Below are 20,016 nucleotides of genomic sequence, written 5' to 3' on the forward strand. Positions count from 1 at the left end.
GTTTCTCAAGACAACTCGCAGTTGTGTTTAAAACTCTTCCATTTGCGCCATTCTCGAGTTCTTTTTCTAGTATTCAGTAGTAAGAGTAAACAACTCTTAAATTGACTACTGTCTAGTAGATCAGTTCTGAATATTTTGTGTAAGATGCCTAAAATTGGTTTTAATTAATCTGTAAAAAACTGAGTAAATGAAGAGGCTGCTTCTGTTCAAGATTTGAATTGAAACATTTTTTTTCGAATTATTGGATTCCTTCTAAAATTTCACAAAAGAGTTTCACACTAGATGACACCTACGTTGCTACTGTAACTTTACTAACCTACCTAACTTAGTATGTCATTACAGCGTTTCAGTAACCGATCATTAGCTTAAAATAGCTTCAAGTACCTTTTCTATAGCGTATCATTTTTAATTCACCACCTGATAAGCTACATTAGAAATTCTCAAGACAACAGCTATCGACTCAACGGTAGCTTTCTGCAATTACACTTAATTGCAGTGAAAAGCTTTTCTGGGGAACATTACGGCGTTCTTCGTACAATAATGAATACAAATTGTAGTCTTCTGTGAAAAGTAGTTCGTAACGTTTGTGATTTGTGGAGCTTCGATTCATGCAACTGTGTTAGACAAATAGACTGGTGAGGATTTTAAAAAAAGAATGTCGCTAGCTTTTGTTTCGTGATTTCTTTTTAATGGAGTCGTAAATATGTATTATTTTAACATAATATCGTGACACGCTTTATTTACTGAAGTTATCATTATCTTTTGTTATGGGTTCTATCTAACAAAGCTGATAAACTACACGTAGCTACATAATGTACAATGTTGTATGTACTATATTTACTGCGAATTAAAAGTTCGGGAATTATGGACCACTGAATAGACCTTACCTGTACGAAAAAGAAGGCTTTACCCAGCAGCAGACCAACATAAAAGTCTGACTTATTCATTACCCGCCAAGAGAGACACAGTACAGGTGACTAAATAGTTACTATCTACGGTGTGATTGCAGCCAACTCCACGGGAGGTTCCGTACAGTTTAATTTAGCGGAACACGGCCGACTCGCGATAGATACAAACGTCCACGGTTTGCTAAACTGTGTCAAACGCTCTCACTAGCACAGTGTTGAATTCTAAGAACATCCACACACTGGAGACTAAATAGTGGGCTGACAATTGACTCGATAGTTTTTTTTTTTTTTAATATCTTAATTCCAATCAAGGTTTTCAGTCGTTTTGATACAGTCTAAATACCTGATCCTTGTAAAGAGCGTACTACCATTCATTTTTAGGGTTCCGTACCTCGAATTAGGGTTCCGTACCTCGAAAGGAAAAAACGGAACCCTTATAGGATCACTTTGTTGTCCGTCTGTCTGTCTGTCTGTCTGTCTGTCAAGACCCTTTATCTTAAGAACGCGTGGACGTATCAAGCTGAAATTCACATGAAATACTCGGGTCTATTGTCCCTTTAGGCTGTGAAAATATCAAGCTTCTAAGCCAAGCCAATCAAAAGATACAACCGATTATGTCGATATTTTCAACAAATTCTCGACACTCGCAAAGGAATCAAAACCTACAGGGTACTTCCCGTAAACTCAGAATCTTGAAAGGCATGAAGCATTGTTATACAATGCAAATATAGGAAAAATTGCGAAAATCTCATTTTTTTTGTTATATAATATAATAAAAATATTTTAATAAAATGAAACTTACTACCTTATTTCTCACGAACGATTAAAGGAACCAAATTGAAATTTATACCAAATACCTAGGTCTATTGTCCCTTTAAGCAATGAAAAAATCAAACTTCTCAGTTAACGCGATCAAAAGATACAGCAGTTTTACCGACACCTTAGACGAATTTCCGTCACACGCTAGGGAATCAAAACCTACAAGGTACTTCCCGTGAACTCAGAATCTTAAAATTCGGCACGAAGCAACGTTATATAGTACAGATAAAGGAAAAATTGCGAAAATGATAAATTTGAAGTTACATAAAATATTAAAATATTATTTTAGCTTACATGACATAAAATATTTTTTTAATAATTATAAACTTACTACCTACCCTTTTTCACATGAACGCGTAGAGATATTAAAGTTTTGAATAAAAAGTGAAATTCATATCAAACACTTCTTAAATATAATGGCCTCTAAACTGTGAAAAATTTTAAATCATTCAAAGGTCATTGGGCACCTTAGTATGAAAACCATACCCACGGCGGATACGAACGAAATATAGCACAGTATAATGATAAAGGCTCTGATTTACTATGGCATTAGTCGCATCAATGTGAACCATGGGAATCTAGAGAAAATCAGGTGTAAACATCAAATATTTTCCTCATTTCAATGGGGAATTTAAACGACCAAGTTTGACGGATTTGAGAAATCATTTCTTTGTAGTGAAAGAGTATACTCGCCGTTTACTTCCATTGTCATCAGGTCAGGATCTGATGATGGAAATCCTGAGAAATCGAGGGCAACTATCAGAAATTGTAGGCATGCATAGGATTAAAACTTGATTCTCAGATGTATGTCTGGTGATACTATCAAACAGTGAAGGTTTAGAGCTTATCTGATGATGGAGACGTGAGAAAGTCGAGAGAACTTTTAGTTACGTCGTGTTTGGGCTTATATTATTCGTATTGACGAGAACTTTTCACAAAAGTTAAAAATAAAAACTTTTTACAAAAAAAAAACAACTTCTAAAACAACAAGAAAACTGTTTATATGCATCGGTCTAGATCTCGGTGGTTAAATAAATATAGATGCATCCTCTAGACACCGACTTCTAGACCGATGCACCTAACATCTTTTTAATTTCTTTCTTGCTTTTGTTTTCTTGTTGCTTTTTTATATGTTTGAAGTTGGATTTGTTTGTAAAATGCTACAAAATAAAATAATGCCGACTTTATAAAACAAAGAAAGGGACAGAATTACACTTTTGTCAAGGCTCTAGAAACGTAAAGCCAGCAGCCCCGAATCCTACTCTCTAGAAGTCGTTGTTACAATTCGACAGCTACAAGTCGTCAGGCGGTTTCGAAAAAAACCTGAAACTGGGGCTCTTTAGGTGATTAATCCCTCAAAAATAAAAGATCCCATTCCTGCAATGGCTGCTTTAACCCAAGTTAGTAGTGAATTCTCATCACCTAAAATAAAATAAGCTCCAACACAAGGTTACGTTATAAATTGTAAAGGAGTTCCCATAACTATATCTGATCTTAGCTGTCGATCCCACAATGGCAGTCAAACCTATCTTTGTGGAAAGTCTTCGCCAATACGAATAAAATAAGCCCAAACACGTGGTAGTTGCAACATACCGTTCGGGAGTTCCCTTGACTCTCTGTAGTCTCCATAATCAAATCAGCTCCAAACCTTCACTGTTTACCAGTACCCTCAAAAATACACTCACATGTCTGGTTATGACTCGATGCGTGCCTACAATATTCAAGAGTTGCCCTCGATTTCTCAGGGTTTCCAGATCCTCATCAGATCCTGGTCATCCGGATTGGCACCTTCCTTCTTTATGCAATGTCTTTAACAAAAAAAACTAGCATTGCAACCTGTACAATCCTCTGAAACTGCTTGTCTTTTATATTTTTCAAACGATCCTGGACATTCGTCTCCATGGAATTTTAATAAAATATTTATATTCAAAGAAACGTCATACCATTCTCCACGATTTAAAACTACTTTGATTCATGTCCGCCACTTTTTACAAAGCGGGTCAGATATGCCCCATGACCTTTAAGACATAATCTGAGGGCACGGCAGTGCCCCAGCCAAGACTCGAGCAAAGCGGGCACGGCGGCCGTACCATCTTTTCTCGAAGCGTTTCGCGGCTATTTCAGCCCCCTGTATCTTCCATGTGAACAAAGCTAGGAGTTTAGGTTTTCGATGACCAAGAGTAAGTATTAGAACAAGCTCAGTCTCAAGATTACAAGACATTTGAATAAATAGTTTACGAGTTATGAGCGATCAAAGTTACACCATTTTGTCACTGACTCACTGACCGATCATCAAAAGTCTAAGGTACTTCTAGCAAACTTAGAACCTTCAAATTTGGCACCAAGATAGGTTATTAGCTACATATAAAGGGAAAATTATAAAAACCTTAAAACTTAATAAAAAAATAGGAAACAAATTTATATTTGCGGTTTTTCAAGAACATTGTGTATGAATTTTGACTGCATTGATAACTTTGTTATTTATTTATGTACAAAATGTTACTATTTGTTTTATTGTTACGTAGTGGTATATTGTTATTATGTATTAAATATACAACATATGAATAAAAAAGCTAGGTTTAAATGAAATGAATAATGATAAAATCTTTCATATTAATGCAGTGCGATAAACACTGCATGCTCGCTCGATAAATGGCGTTGTCCTGGTCTAAATCGCGCTATGGTTTCGTTACATAGCTTAGTATAAGTAGTACTTAAAAAAATCAAATAATTTCATGTGATAGCGTCATCTACCTCTGAAATAAATCTCTTTTATTCTAAAAGATATTCGATTAAAAAATTCGACAATTTCGAATTTTTTCAAATTCCAACAAGTCCATAATCAGTCCAATCGTAAAATCATGTCCGTATAGAATTTATCAATTCAATGGTATTTACACATTCTTACAAGGAGCGACTTTTAACTTGTGCTCATGGCCAAGTCAATATTATTGTAAAGTGAACGAAACTATTGATATAGTCACAAAATATTGATTTATTATTACAAATAAAGTAGAACAGGACTTGGCTTCTATGCGATCTCAAAACTTTTTACGGTGGAGGAATTGCGTAGAGGATTGGCTTTTTTTTACATTTAATGTTTTTGGTGGGATTAGTTATTTTCAATCAGATTTCTGAATGATGACTATAAAATGTTGTATATAAATAACTTCAATAAAATAACTTTTACAAGGTACTGGCCTACTATTTTAGTTATATTATAAAATAAAAAATATTAACTATTTTGACTCTCACGAAATTACCATAACTATGATTGTTCTAAACTGAACGGTTGGCGCGAAACTCACTTTTTATCTATACAGCATTTGTACGGAACCCTCGGTGCGCGAGTCCGACTCGCACTTGGCCGGTTTATTATACTGATTTATGAGCCGAAACTGGCCATCGGCCGACGAAAAATTGCCAGTTTGCGACTCTTATATATATGACACTCTCACAGTTTGCGAACACAAAAACTATAGATGTTGTTTTAAAATATCTCAATATCTAGGTACGTAAGTATTGTTTGTTCAGCTTTTTGACGTAAAAGGCAAACCTGCATGTCGATTCTATAAAATATCACAACTCACTTCGACATCACTCTCACTTCGACTTCGATCTAAAGGTAGAATTCCGTGGACGCGACAATAGTCAACCTATGAAAATGTATGGCACCGTTGCCGAGGCCCGTGACAGTCGCGCGCGGCCGACGAATTTCGTAAGCTGCTCGCGGCATTGTCAACAATTTAATTCTGGTTTTACTAAAATTCTATAGATGTTATTAAGCGCTAGACCATGTTGAGAAGCGTACGGCCGCGAGCGGCTCACGAAATTCGTCGTCCGCGCGCGACTGTCGCGGCCCTCGGCAGCGGTGCCATACATTTTCATAGGTTGACTTTTGTCGCGCGCGGCTGCGACAATCGCGACCCACGGAATTCTACCTTAAAGTTTCGTGATTGACATTGTCAAACTACACTAGCGCTACACTATCGAGCGTGTTGACAAGTTGAACTAAATTAAAGTCGAGATTTTGACAGATCTGCCAAAATCTGTCTATCTATAGGGGAGGTAGGGGACAGATGGGCAGTTGGGAGACATGATGAAATCAGAATAAAAGGGGGGTCCTTTTATTCTGATTTGATCATAGTTTTTTTTTTATTGGGTAGTTTACGTTACCGACTGGTAACGGTGTTCATCCATAGACTATCTGTCATTTCTGTGAGTTGTCAAGAACAAACACTCGTAAAAGTACTTAAATATTTTGTTGCGGTTTCGGATCGTTATAAAGAGAAAACTAATGAAAGGTATGTGTATTTTCTATTATTAATGATTGATTGTCAAAATCTCCAGTTACGATTATAGTAAGTCGATGCAATCCACACCTATTATAGAACCTCCTCCATATCCACCTCTAGAAGAGGTACTACAGCAATAGTTTATGGGCCCCACGTTTTTATTTTAGTCTAATATGACCGGGACCACCGTAGGTTGACAGGTAAGTAACTATTTTTTATTTTCTAGTTTTCAGTGCACATAAGATAAAACCGTTTTAGTTAAGTTTTTTTTACCGATTTTTTTTTATAAACTAAGTCAAAAGTGTCCAATGCTCCCTATGGTAGGGAGGCTTGGACATACCATGTAATGTATAATTTGTAAATTTTTGTTCTTCTTCTTCAGTGAAAATTTGTGAGGTTATAAATCTGCGCTAAAAATCCTTTATAGAATCTTGTTTCAGGTACCGTTGCCAACTTGATCTAGGGACTCCATATTTATCAGCTGTTAATTTTATTTTTTAACCTTTTGATACCTCTTGTATTGCTCGTTATATTAAATCTTTAAGAATTTCCCGTCGCAAACCATTCTTTTTAACCCCCGACGCAAAAACGACGGGGTGTTATAAGTTTGACGTGTCTGTGTGTGTGTGTGTGTATGTGGCATCGTAGCTCCCAAACGGATGATCCGATTGTAATGCGGTTTTTTTTTGTTTAAAAGGAATGTCATTCGGGAGTGTTCTTAGCTATGTTTGGTGGAAATCGGTTCAGGTCTTCAAGGTCATCAGCTCGTTTGTTAGGTGTGATAGGAATGTTACACGCTCAGTTTACTTGCAAGCATATGTGGGATCTAAAATTTGAAATACTAATGTCTTCTGGAACCACTGAGCTGGTCTGCTGTTAGGACACGAAGATAGGAGACGTAATCCTGAACTGCCTTTTAGTAAACCCATCGAGTTTGGGCTCGTTTAATTTGTCTTGACTAGTTTTCTTCATGTTTCTAATTGACGAGAACCTAGTGCTGGAAATGGGATGTGGCGGATGAAACCCTAGAATGATATATAACCCTGGATCAACAAAGGTCCATCTTTATTGTTTCTCAATCTGTGCAATTCTCCCAGAGCCAGTTTGTCATGAGGATTGTTAAACAGCTTCCTTTGGCTGAGATCGCATATAGCGAACCCATCATAAAAAGAAGGAAAAATTAAGGAGCTCCTTTAAAAAACCATGAAATAAAATAAAATTATAAATTTAAAAAAACCCCCGACCCAAAAAAGTACGCAATTATTATGACAAAATGTTATAAACGATAAACCCTATAAAAAGCAAAAAGTAACTTTAAACACTACGTAAGTACCAACTAAAGCATGTCAGACTAAACAAAATTTTGACGTGTCGACGGTTTTATTGAAACCGTTTAAATATCTCGTAATGTTGAAACTGATTGTAATTTTTAGGATAGCTCTTTGATTTTATCTAGCCAAACATAAGAAATGGTAATAAAAGTTGATTATCTGTAAAATCTGAATTTTTTATGCAATAAATGTGAAAAAGTGCCCATCCCTCCCCTACCTCCCCTAAAGTATGAAATGACATTACGAATCGAAGTGAAATGCGAGTTGTTGATCGAATTTTATAGAATCGCAGGACTGCAATGGTATTAATTGAATTTCCGTGAAATGGCCGCTGCAGTTGTAATCTGACAAAGGCAGTTTTTATATTTGAATCGGAATACATGGGAAATGAAATCGGGAACTCGGCTTTGAAAAGCTTTTTGGCCAGTTTTTTTGGCAGGTGTTCTGTTTTTTTAAGGATTTTACATTCGAGTGTTAAGCAAATTAAGTATTTAAATTCTGTGTAAACTATTTTTTGTTGGTTAAAATATCGCTGTTCCGATAAATGTTGTCTTGACAATTTTTACTTGAGAGAATAGGTACCTATATAGAATAAATATAAAAATGTTTTAAATTAATGTAAATATTTTGTAAATATTATGTAAATATTATAATATAATAAAGGTTGTATTTTTTAAATGTATAAATCCGGAAATCACATTAAAAATGTTTTTAGTTTTAATAATCTGGCCTTTTAATAATAGTTTTATATGCTTCATCTAAATATTACTTATGACAACAAGATACTTAATAGTTTCTATAGCAAAATTACCTACATTTGAATACTATTTAAAATAGCAGTATTCCTCAATTAACGGTCTGCTGTTTTAGTGGAACTTGGTGATTGTAAGCAATTTATATATTTGTACGATAGAATCTAGAACGTTCCCACTAGTAATTAGTTTATACTAGACAAAACTGGTACTTACTAAATAGTGCCGTTTATAGGACATTGTTGGTCGCTGAGCACCAACTCTGAATGCAGGAAGAAAATCGCTAGAGCAGAAAAACGTGAACTAAATATATAAAAATAATAAATATAAATCCAAATAAGTCAACCAACCTCTCGAAGTAGGGTTAATACACTTCATAATCAATTAAGCATAATTATATTTATTTATATTCCATAATGTTACAATAGGTTTTGAATAGGCTTAAAGATAGGTACAATAATAAAGACCCTTCTTAATTATGGACCGACAAATATGCAAAGTTTTTACGTACATTTTCATCATCGCGAAGTCGTCAGTTGAAAACTTCGGAACAGCCAAGTGACCTGTATAAGGCAGTCTAAAAATAAAATAACAGAAATAGCAGTGTTAACTTATTCACATTCCTAAGCGTTTCTTGTAAAAAGCCTTGGAGACAGTAACATGTCCACGGCAGGACATACCGCAACTACTTATTTGTGCACAGATATAGATTTACTCTAGATGTGTCTGTGTATTTAGTTGCAATCATTCTAAGTTTTCCCAGGGTGATCCACAGAAGTGTAAGTCGGAGAAAGTAATTAAGAACTATAGTTTCCGCAAGTGGCTACATCAGCGTCCTGAGGGGACTAGGTACTTAACGTACTCGTATATATATTAGCCAATGGCTTTGTTCTGATAGATATATTATATCTATAACTGCTAAGTTTAATAAAAATCCGGTAATGTGTAAAGAGACACATCCTCACAAGTTTTGCATGAAATGTGTAGGAGCCTAAAACAATAGAAAACAGTAATGGAAAGCAATGGTTCTTGAAATATCTTTTGAGTCCCTACCAGTGAAAAAAGAATAAATAAGCACCATCCAGTAATTTACTTCAACACTACAACATCGACCTATGTATTTGTCCATACGTACAAACGCATACCAACAAGTCCCTAAACAGTCCATTTGGGGGTACGTTGTAACAGTCCAAAACTACCCCTAACATTACAGAAAGGGTTGTAAGTGGCAGGCAATAAGTGTCAATCTGCCTTTATCTTACTAATGCCACTAAATTGCTTTAGAAAGGGTTAAAGATGGCCGAAGAATTTAACCCTTAATTGTTAATTGCGTGTTAAATGGTGATACAAAGTTAGTATTTGTGTAAAATGTTAACCGACTTGACAGGAGATAAAAGGTGTGGAGGCGATTATCCTTCGCGTTTCGGCAGATATGCAATTGATATGTAAAGATAGAGCAGAAACTGTCGGAATAAGATTTCCAAACATAAAAAAAATCTCCATAAGTCCATCTTTTAAAACAAAGCCGCCATCATTAACTTATGACTGCATTTTTCCATCTGTCAACTTAACAAAACCTGCAACAAAATTCAGGAAAAAATTACAAGCAAAAAAAAGATCTCATGAAGTTCAACATAATTTGAAATCGATACCGTTAACAGGGGTCACAAACCCACAAAGTGCAGAGGCGCGAAACATGAATCTCGTCACAAACCGTCTCGCGTCCTCTGGGATCAATTTTTCACGAAGCAATCGGATCTGCGGTTTAATTGCAGCGGAAGGGTTAAAGAGAGGTCCCCCCGGATTTTGTTGGCCACGGGGTTTTTAACGAGCTATGATGGAGCTTAGATTTGGTTGGTAGGTGATATTTAAAAATAATATGTACATAGATTATATTGAATGTTATGCAGAACTACAAATATTTACAAAACAAATTAAAACTATCGCAGTAAAAATCTTCAACTAGAAACTAAAAAGCGTTAAAAAAGTTAAATATTATTAGTGAAAGATTACGGCGCGCCAGATATTTCTTTAAAATAATAGTATTATTCATAAAAGCCAGGACAAGGGTTTGTATGTCAACTTCTTTTGCAAAGAATACTAGAATTATCATCCCAAGAATAAATCTCATATTGGGAGAAGAAGGTAACACAACAGAGCCAGAAGGTAAAAGGTTTGCTGCGCTACTTTTATCGGCTAAAAAACCTCCTCCCGTTCAACGTGAAAGCGATGCTTGTGCGAACCTTGATCTTTCCCATAATCGACTATGGTGATGTTTGCTTCTATGACCTGAATGCAGATCTGCTCAATAAACTTGACCGGCTTCTCAACAATTGCATTCGATTCGTCTTTAATCTTCGCAAGTACGATCATGTGTCTGCTTATCGAGAACAGCTTAGATGGCTGCCAATTAGGCAAAGACGTGAGATGAGAGCATTAACTACTCTATTCTCTATTCTTCATACTCCTTTTTCACCTCCTTATTTATCATGCCACTTCCAGTTTTTGTGTTCTCAACATGACAGAAATTTGCGTTCCTCCAACAACCGTCTTCTCCAATGTCCCTCACATCGGACAGATTTCCTTCATTCCTCCTTTTTTGTCCAATCTATTCTTTTATGGAACAAGTTGCCCTCGGAAATTAGGATGGTAAATAGCCGATTCACTTTCAAATTGAAGCTTCGTGAGTATCTTCACCAGAGTTTGCAGAATTAACACAACTGTGCATTTAATTTTGTATTATTTATATATGTATTAAAGTTTATTAAATATTATATATATGTATATGTGTATGTATAATAATTCTATGTACGTATATATTTTCGATTTTTCTTTTATATTTAGTGCACCTGCCATGAAATTTCTCCTCCACCTAAAGGTTGACTGGTAGAGAACGCCTAAGGCGTTAAGTCCACCTTTGTACATTGTTTTTGTGTAAAATGTGTGCAAAAAGTGTAATAAATAAATAAATAAAAAATAAGTACCCATAAACAAAATCTAGTTTACTTTTATTTCAACCCAGCTTAGGAACTTAAAATAAGAATTTGAATAAAGAACAACTTAAGCATAAAACCTTTATCAAAACTTAAACAAAATTAAAAAAAATAGCTGCTTACAACTGGCTTTCATCGAAGATAGGTCCTTGACTTGCATTAAAATTTATGAATAAAATATAAGTAGCTCTCCGAGTTTTTGCTGCAGCTTTTTCTTCAGGCGACTGGCTGGCTATTGAACGACTTTACATACTTCACCGTTCATTCTTTGTGCTTTGGATTTTAATGGATTTAGTTCATTTGTAAGGGCCAATAAACTCTGTTACAAACTTTCGTATATTATAATAATTGCAGTCGTGTCTATTCAAGAATAGTTCAACCGCTTAAAAAAGTGTTTATTTAAACAGGGAGTCCCTTGAAGTAGGTATGGAATATGGTACCGAAAAAATATTTCGTCTATTTACTGCATTTTATCGAGCGATTTAGAACTGATTATTGTATTATCCATAAAAAAAACACAAGATATTTTCCTCAGTAACAACGCAAAATACCGACACATTTTCAGCCATAAAACCTAATCCTAACCAACCTCTTTATACTTTCTGCTCACATATTTTTCTATACAAACTCTTTAGTAAATAAAATTTAAATTTCGAATCGACAAATATAATTTGGTGGAAATCCTTTTTCGCGATACAACTCTGGCAGGCGAGGGGTTAAAAGTTGTTTGAATTTGGAATGTAGCATACATTGGCCGCTAGGAATATGTATTCAGTACCCACTTAAGAGTTTTCTTCACAATATCAAGTGTATATTTGAATTTCAGCTAAGTCAGACGCAAATGTTGGTTCGGTAGATTTTGGAAGTAGAGAGATATATTTTTCGTTAACAATATTGTTGTTTTAGAGTTCTTTCCATCATTTGTTTTGCAATACAGCGTTATCTTATAACTTTGCATAATTCTCCCACGTATATTTTTTGTGTAAAGTTGAATTTAATTCAGACAGTAAAATGTGCTCTATTATCTAATCTATGAAAGACAAACTAAGCTATGGCACTTAGCTATAACGAATAAGGATCTGCCGACAACTTCCTCGAAATAGTTACCTACTTATCCTCGAACCTTGAAACCCGAGCCAAACTCTAAACTCTAGAGCGAGTAACGTTTGCAAATACTACATAGTATTTTGGGAGTCCGCCATTAATTCAGGTTGCACTGAAGTGCTCTACAGCCGACCTCGTAACTGAAATGAGTGAAACTTTCGATCGCAGCCCGATAATTACAGTTCCATATATATATATGTTTGTGTGTTTTAATTGATTTTTGTAAAATTGAAGTTTATTTGAGGTGAATTCTTGATATCTGTGGTTTGTAGTGTAGCTAGGTGTGGTGAAAATGGCCCATTGTCTCACACTTAAAAGAGCCTCGATTATTACGAGCCTTAATATTTTGGGTGTGTTTACGTGTCCAGGGTCTTTCGACGGCTCGTGGTAACCTTTTTATAGTTCGGCCATTCAGAGAATGCGTTCCTGACACGTCGCGATTGAACTGACGACGTAACTTTGCAATGGCGTTGCAGTTACGATAAAAATATTTTTGCTGGTTGTTTACCGTTTTAACAATTGAGGAGCATTAAAACAACATTATTATATCAATAATCAATGAATGTTATTACGTCGTCAGTTCAATCGCGACGTGTCAGGAACGCATTCTCTGAATGGCCGAACTATAGTCAGCTTCAAGAAGGAAATCGAAAGAAAGGGGGCGTCGCTAACGTTACCTTCATTTGTTTGTGATCGTCCGCTGTTGGAGGCGTCTAAATTACAAAACTGAGCTGAGGTCACGCTCAACTTTTAGCATCATCAATTGTCTTCCACTGCTGAACTTTGCTAACTGTAAATAAATAGGGTGCATCCTGAACTACGTACCCCATAGCATTATTATGTTTTAGCTTTTACCTTATTGAATGAAATACCAAACCTAGCTGAATATTGTAGATAGTAACATCAATTCAGCAACAATATTTGATTACAAGTCTTCATTGAATACAGCAGTCTGCTTTGTTGTTGAAGATACAATGTACGTAGTAATTAGTCAGTAACTGTACTTACTGGTATATTGGATTTGTATTCCTAGAAGGTTGTTCTGGTTTCTGCCGGTTATCTGTTATGTAGGTATAGTTTGGCAAATTGTGGATTTCGCCATAAACGTTTCAGGTATACGTTTTCGTCGAATTCTTAGAGCTACATTCGATTCTAAGAAGTTTCCTGATGAGCATAATTATTATAGACGTTGCTCAGAAACACAAAGAAAACTTTGGGAAATACCTATTTACGTTCAAGGAAGTTTGATTTTAAAGTATGCCAGAAAAACAACTTAAGATTGATAGTGTTATATAAGCGTTTATTTGGTCAGCTATCCCTTTGAATATCTTCAAACGTCAAAACTTAACTTCAAAAGGTACAACAAGTTTAGTTTTCAAAATCTAATTTCATTGTCTAGTTCCCGGAAAGGTGCCAGAGGCTATCCGTCAACTATATGCTTCTGCGAAAAATATTGATTGAGTGGTCTTTAGACTTAGTCCAAAGTCGTAATCAGACTCCAGGGCTGCGAGATTGTTCGAAAGAGTTACCGCAACCCTTCGTTATCAGACACATATAAAATTTGCACCAGTAGTTCCTGATGCAAGTTCAAGCGAACTCTCAATTTGTAAAATTCATTTCGACGACCTCGATGGCGCAATGGTCACCATGCCGGACTGCCGAACCTGAGGTCCCGGGTTCGATTCCCGGTTCGGTCGACATGTGTGTGATGAGCATGTTTGTTGGCCGTGGTCTGGGTATTACAATATGTATTTATCAATATGTATATATGTAGCTATATGTAGTTTATCAGTTGTGTTAGCACCCATAACACAAGTTAATTAATAACTTACCATGGGGCTAACCGACCGTGTGTGAAAATGTGTCCAGACAAAAAAAAATATATATATATATATATATATAAAAATACAAATAATATTTGCCTTTCATTGCCTGGTTAGTATCAAAACAGTGCCCAAAATGAGGACGCTCCTCTCTGTAGGGCTCCTGAGAAGTCCACAATTAATACGGTCGTCATTACCTCGGTTGGTAGCGCCTCGCTCGCTTTAAGCGCTTTTGACCCAGTTGCTGCGATTCGACGGTTATTACTGTTAAAGTTATTCTTTGAGAGCTGTTTTGTGATGGCATTTGTTTGATTCTCATTGACTGACAATGTTGGGGTGCTTGGCGATCACAAAAATGGCATGTGTAAGTATCATTGTTTGAAGTTTTTATATTATACTGCTATTTTTTACGTTCCATATGCTGGGAACAAAGCTCTTCTCATGCAGGTTGGCGATTAACGATATTTTATGTACTGGTTTTTGGATGATGTTTTTCCATTGCCATTGTAGTCGATTATTACCTAGTGTTCAAGAAAACTTAGAGGCAAAGCTGAAGTATGAAACTTCACACAAGAGAATTTAAATATTTATAATATAAAAATATGTATAATATTATATTATAGGATAAATAACATGTTCTGAATTACTCGGTTATATAACAAATGTTGCATACCGTTTTCAGTCAGTTCTATTTCATGATAAAAAACTAAATAGACAGTTTGAATGAAAATTTTCCTCTTACCAACTCAACAGAAGCCACTTTTACCACTGAAAATCTGGTAGCTGAATGAATCTCTTTGAATGTTATTCATACCATAGTCTCGGGTTTATGGAATATATTTTTCCATTTTAAAACGAAACTTTAATTACTTTAACCTTACATTGGTTTCGTGGAAGCTCTGTAGATAGTGAGTTACTATTGGAATATAAAATATCATTTTAACTTGAATTGAATACATAAGGATTGGTTCATTATGGACGTGATTTTTTATTGTGTGCAATGATTCTTGTTTTGACTCTTTTTAGGGTTCCGTAGCCAAAATGGCAAAAACGGAACCCTTATAGTTTCGTCATGTCCGTCTGTCCGTCTGTCCGTCTGTCCGTCTGTCACAGCCGATTTACTCGGAAACTATAAGTACTACAGTGATGAAATTTGATGGGAATATGTGTTGTATGAACCGCTACAAAAATATGACACTAAATAGTAAAAAAAAGAATTGGGGGTGGGGCCCCCCATACATGTAACTGAGGGATGAAATTTTTTTTTTCGATGTACATACCCGTGTGGGGTATCAATGGAAAGGTCTTTTAAAATGATATAAAGTTTTCTAAAAAACATTTTTCTTAAAGTGAACGGTTTTTGAGATATCAGCTCTCAAAGTCGTAAAAAGTATGTCCCCCCCCCTCTATTTTTATAACTACGGGGTATAAAATTCTAAAAAAAATAGAGGTGATGCATGCTAATTAACTCTTTCAACGATTTTTGGTTTGATCAAAGTATCTCTTATAGTTTTTGAGATAGGTTGATTTAACTGTAATTTACGGAACCCTTCGTGCACGAGTCCGACTCGCACTTGGCCGGTTTTATTAATTTAAAATTCCTGTCCTGGTATACAAAGCTTATCCTATTAAAAACGTGACTAGAACGGCAATAGTATGATATTTTTCGTGAATAAAAACATCTTTAAAAATAATGATCAACATTCGTTGTTCCCTCCTCAGAGACGCAAAAATAGGCCAGTGATTATTATAATTCCAATTCACATTAGGTAATCCCAGTTTGTACCTATCAATGTAGGAACGCCCTAATGGAATGATTGAACATTTTCATTGATTTATATTTAAGCATGATTTTAAAAGGTGAAAGCTATTTATTTATTTTAATTAATTTTCCTGGAACGTGTATCCCGATAAACACGATTCATTTGCAAACAATACAAATGACTATTATCGCAGTATTCTCTAATTAATATGCGTTCAATACTAAAAACATGATATTTGTTTGTTTACTTTACTCTCTCGATAATTTTAGTAGTGTCACGGTAATAATATTACCGAGGTAGTGTTATGTATGTTTACGAATAGACGCTTAAATAACACGTGACAAAAATGAGACCAACATTGGGCAAACCATACAGTGATTTTGATTAGCCAATTCGACAATACTGTATATGTATGAATCAGTAAATAGCTTGTTACAGTAGCTGGTTACCTTCAAAATTTGCATTGTATTATCTATCTGTACCATACCAATATCATCATCTCCCGAGCCTTTTCCCATCTATGTTTGGGGTCGGCTTTCAGTCTAACCAGATTCAGCTGAGTAACAGTGTTTTACAAGGGGAGACTGCCTATCAGACCTCCTCAACCAATATAATAAACATTTAACATTTGTTTGTTTGTAGGCTCCGAAACTACTGAACTGAACTACTGAACTACTGGTACACCAGTGAAATAATTTTTCAAAAAAACTACACTCTTCCCGAGTAATATTTTATCCCGGTACGGGCACTAGTTCCTATAAAATTCGGGCGAAATCGCGGGAAAACGACTAGTCTATTGTATGAGAGAACAGCTGTTTTGCAAAACATCTATCGAAAGCCGGCCGGCATACGATGGCGCTGGCATCCGTTTGAAAAACAAACACGCAACATCAACTTTAGATTTAAACATTTTTGTTGTATCTGCCAATTACCTTAATAATAAATATTATAAACTATACCCAACTAGCCACTATTTTTATTACCTGCCTTACAAGTTGTAGCAAAACATATTTTTTCTACAGCCATTTATTTATTCTCCAGCGGGTGGGCATAAAAAATGTCATGCGTCAGAGCATGACACCCATGACTTCGATACCTGATTTGTTATTCAGTGTTAGTAAAATAGTCTGCTAGATAATTCACTTTGTTTATTAAATCAGTTGTGTCCAATATCAGTCACTTGCAAGAATGTTAACAGTAAACAAAATGAATATCGATAAGTTTCACATGAGGAACGAATGCGACATAATGTTTTGTTGCTGTCCCGTTCTGGGTCGATAACCGCGGCAGCCGACTCGGCTCACGGTCGGCGCCGAGCGAGGGCGAGCGCGGCGCGGCACGCGGGCGGCGCGGCGCGGGGGGACGCGACTCGGCGCGGCAACCAATCGGCAGTGCCGCGCTCGGCTGCCGCGTAGCAGAACGCATCTGTGCCGCGCGATAATTCTTAAATAGGTTACAGTATAAAGTAAAAATGGCTGCGGAAATACAATTGATCAATCAGATAGAACAATATGAGTTTCTGTATAACTTCAATCTGCCGCAGTACAACAGGAAGGATATGGTGGAGGAAGCTTGGGCCAGCATTGCAGCTAACACCAATATGTCAAGTGAGTATCTACGTGAGTGTGGCCGCGTCGGCGGCGAGTGACGTCACTGTTACGTGCATCGCGCGGCTCGTAGGGAAAGTGAACTGTTTGTGATATAATGTGGCGCAGTTAACGCGTAATGTATTAGGTACAGTTTATATCGCGTCTGTGCTGTGTAGCTCGGTTTCGTCTCAATGCCAACCCGTAATAGTTGATCGACGGTACAACAAATGTTGTGAGATGGAAGTATCGAAACTCCTAGAGCGGTGTTTTGATAGTTTTTGCAAGTAACCCGCCGATAATTTAGTTATTGATAGATAGGGTCAATTCACACAACGTTTGATAATATTACAAATAAATTGTGTAGCTACGTACGTACCTCCATTACGTATTCCAATTCCAACCAATTGTGTTTAAATTATTTTACCTACCTATGTCTTGCAAGGTAATAATAAATTATTACCTGCTTGTTGAAAAAATATCGAGATTCTTTCTCTATACACAAACTGTTAACTATTAACTTATCTAGTCTTAATAGTTATCTATGCCGATAAGAACTTCTAATTTGATAACGCATAGTTAACGCATCGTTAATCCTATCTTAGTACGTTTGCACGCAATACGACACCCACTATAATACCTAAATGATTATAATTTATTATACTGATCGCAAACAAATATGACGTAAAATATAATTATGCTTAGCTGGCTGTTCATTTAAATATATAGAAGGCATCTAGAATCATAAACTAAAAATGTTACAGTTCATAAAATGATTGCTATTAAACTTCTAAAACGTTAACTTGACTTAAAAAAAACGTTTAAAAATACCACGTTCTTACAACATCGGCGTTGTTTATTATGGTAAATTGTAATTCACTAGTTTTCTAACTCGAGTGATAGATGGCGCTTACATACCACAATTGTTTATAGAGACATAGTAAACGACCATCTGTCTGCTTCTTATACTAATCTAATTAAATCTTTCTATCATTTCAGTAAGCGATTGCAAAGAAAAATGGCGGAACATAAGATCATCTTTCTTGAGGAGCATGAAACCAAGCGGCATCAAAGTAAAGAAACCATACTACTTGACAGAATACTTGAAGTTTATACTACCATTTCTCAAACCTACAACTACCGGCATAGAAGGGGCTGATGACAGTCAATACGGATCTCCACAAAACTCGAATGACGACGAGGTTGTAAGCTTTATAAAAGTAGAGCCTGATGATGGTGATGCTGATGATACAACAGAGAATAATGGCGACAATGGTATACTAAATGACTTTCTAACCTCAAGATCGCCTGTTGCACGCAAGAGACGTAGATTCATCCCCACAAGGAAGAACTGTAGCGACCCTTTACGAATCAAAAGCAAACCTATGACGTCAGCGTTCCAAAGAAATTTCACCGCTCAACCAGACTTATCCAGCAGCATTAACAGTCCCATGAAAATGTTCCTAATGAGCCTAGTGCCGGAATTAGAAACGATGACTGAAGATCAAATTAGACTGTTCAAAATTAAATCTATGATGTTAATAGACGAAATTAAAGTCAATTACGCTCAAGTGAGGCAGAGCGCTTCGACGCTAAATAATGAAAGGTTACAGAAACGGCTGATCAACCTCCTTTTAAAGAATCTGCAGAGAGCAACCAAAGACAATGGGAAGACGAAATAGTTGTTGTTTTTCTCTAGATGTTATGGTTAAAGACTGGTTATATTTTGATATTTGACTGTAATTATTAAATAAAGTAAGGTCGTAAAATGTTTAAATTATTTGTTGAACTTTAACTTACAGAAATATGCACTTTATTTAAAATACCCCAAGAAAAGTTAAAAAAGAAAATTTTGGCTAGCCAATGTAGTTTGCTCTTAATATGTGTTCCGTTGTCTCCTTAATTCAGTTAGAAAAACCATTCCGATACTCAACAAAACAAAGCTACACATTTCCCGTATGTATTTTTTTTTCTCTGATGATTAAGATATTCTGTTAACTTTACACTAACAACACGAGTTCACAATAAACATATTAGATAACTCACAACAGGCAATATTCATGTAATAACAGTATGTATTAGATTTCACAATAGATCCAATATCTACATTATTCTCATATTCCTAGTATCCCGGTTATTCAATCAAACATTTTTCAACGGAATTGAAAAATGGGAAACGATTCTATGAAGTTCGTGGTCGAGTTTCCATGTTCTGTTCCGTACTTATAGTACATTCTATTTCAATTCGCATTTATATTATTTTGAAAGTAGGTATTGGCTTAAGTATTAGCTATCACAAAGTGCGGCTTCTATGCACGAGGTCTCGGGTTCGATTCCCGGGTCAGGCCGAAATTGCGTTCTGTTTTCAAGAAACTTTCATAAGGCAGCCTGAGCCTGGAAGTTGGTGATTGATACAGCCGTGCATCGGAGAACACTTAAATGTCGGTCTCTCTTCAGTCGTGTTGGATTTTATTAGCTGTGTCTACTCACTCTTCAATTGTTATTTTAAAATAAGGTCTTACTGCTTGGGATTGTTTCATTTAGGTCCAATAAGCAGGGATGAGAAAATAATTGGCATAAAAAAAAGGTAGCCTGTATATTTGATGTTCAGAATTGCTTAATTCTGGGGTAGTTTGAATAAA

The 20,016-nt window shown here is 35.9% G+C and overlaps 1 protein-coding gene and 1 long non-coding RNA gene across 2 annotated transcripts; one reads left to right on the forward strand and one right to left on the reverse strand.

Moving 5' to 3' along the window:
- Positions 1-16,919: 16,919 nt before the first annotated feature.
- Positions 16,920-17,882, reverse strand: LOC124635410. The gene is made up of 2 exons (XR_006984998.1): positions 17,754-17,882; positions 16,920-17,213 (listed from the first exon to the last, which is right to left on the reverse strand). It is a non-coding gene; the product is annotated as an uncharacterized LOC124635410 (long non-coding RNA).
- LOC124635409 lies at positions 17,158-19,151 on the forward strand. Its single transcript, XM_047171293.1, has 2 exons — positions 17,158-17,395; positions 18,374-19,151. Exons 1-2 carry the CDS (start codon positions 17,260-17,262, stop codon positions 19,054-19,056), a joined length of 819 nt encoding a protein of 272 aa, XP_047027249.1. The 5' UTR covers positions 17,158-17,259; the 3' UTR covers positions 19,057-19,151.
- Positions 19,152-20,016: the final 865 nt, after the last annotated feature.

Source organism: Helicoverpa zea, chromosome 12 (genome assembly GCF_022581195.2).
Source record: "Helicoverpa zea isolate HzStark_Cry1AcR chromosome 12, ilHelZeax1.1, whole genome shotgun sequence".
Lineage (NCBI taxonomy): Eukaryota > Metazoa > Arthropoda > Insecta > Lepidoptera > Noctuidae > Helicoverpa > Helicoverpa zea.

Excerpts from the sequence above, each read along its gene's own strand:
- LOC124635409 (XM_047171293.1), top strand. The coding sequence starts at position 17,260 with ATGGCTGCGGAAATACAATTGATCAATCAGATAGAACAATATGAGTTT. Across the intron at positions 17,396-18,373 it reads AGCTAACACCAATATGTCAA|TAAGCGATTGCAAAGAAAAA; the intron begins GTGAGTATCTAC and ends CTATCATTTCAG.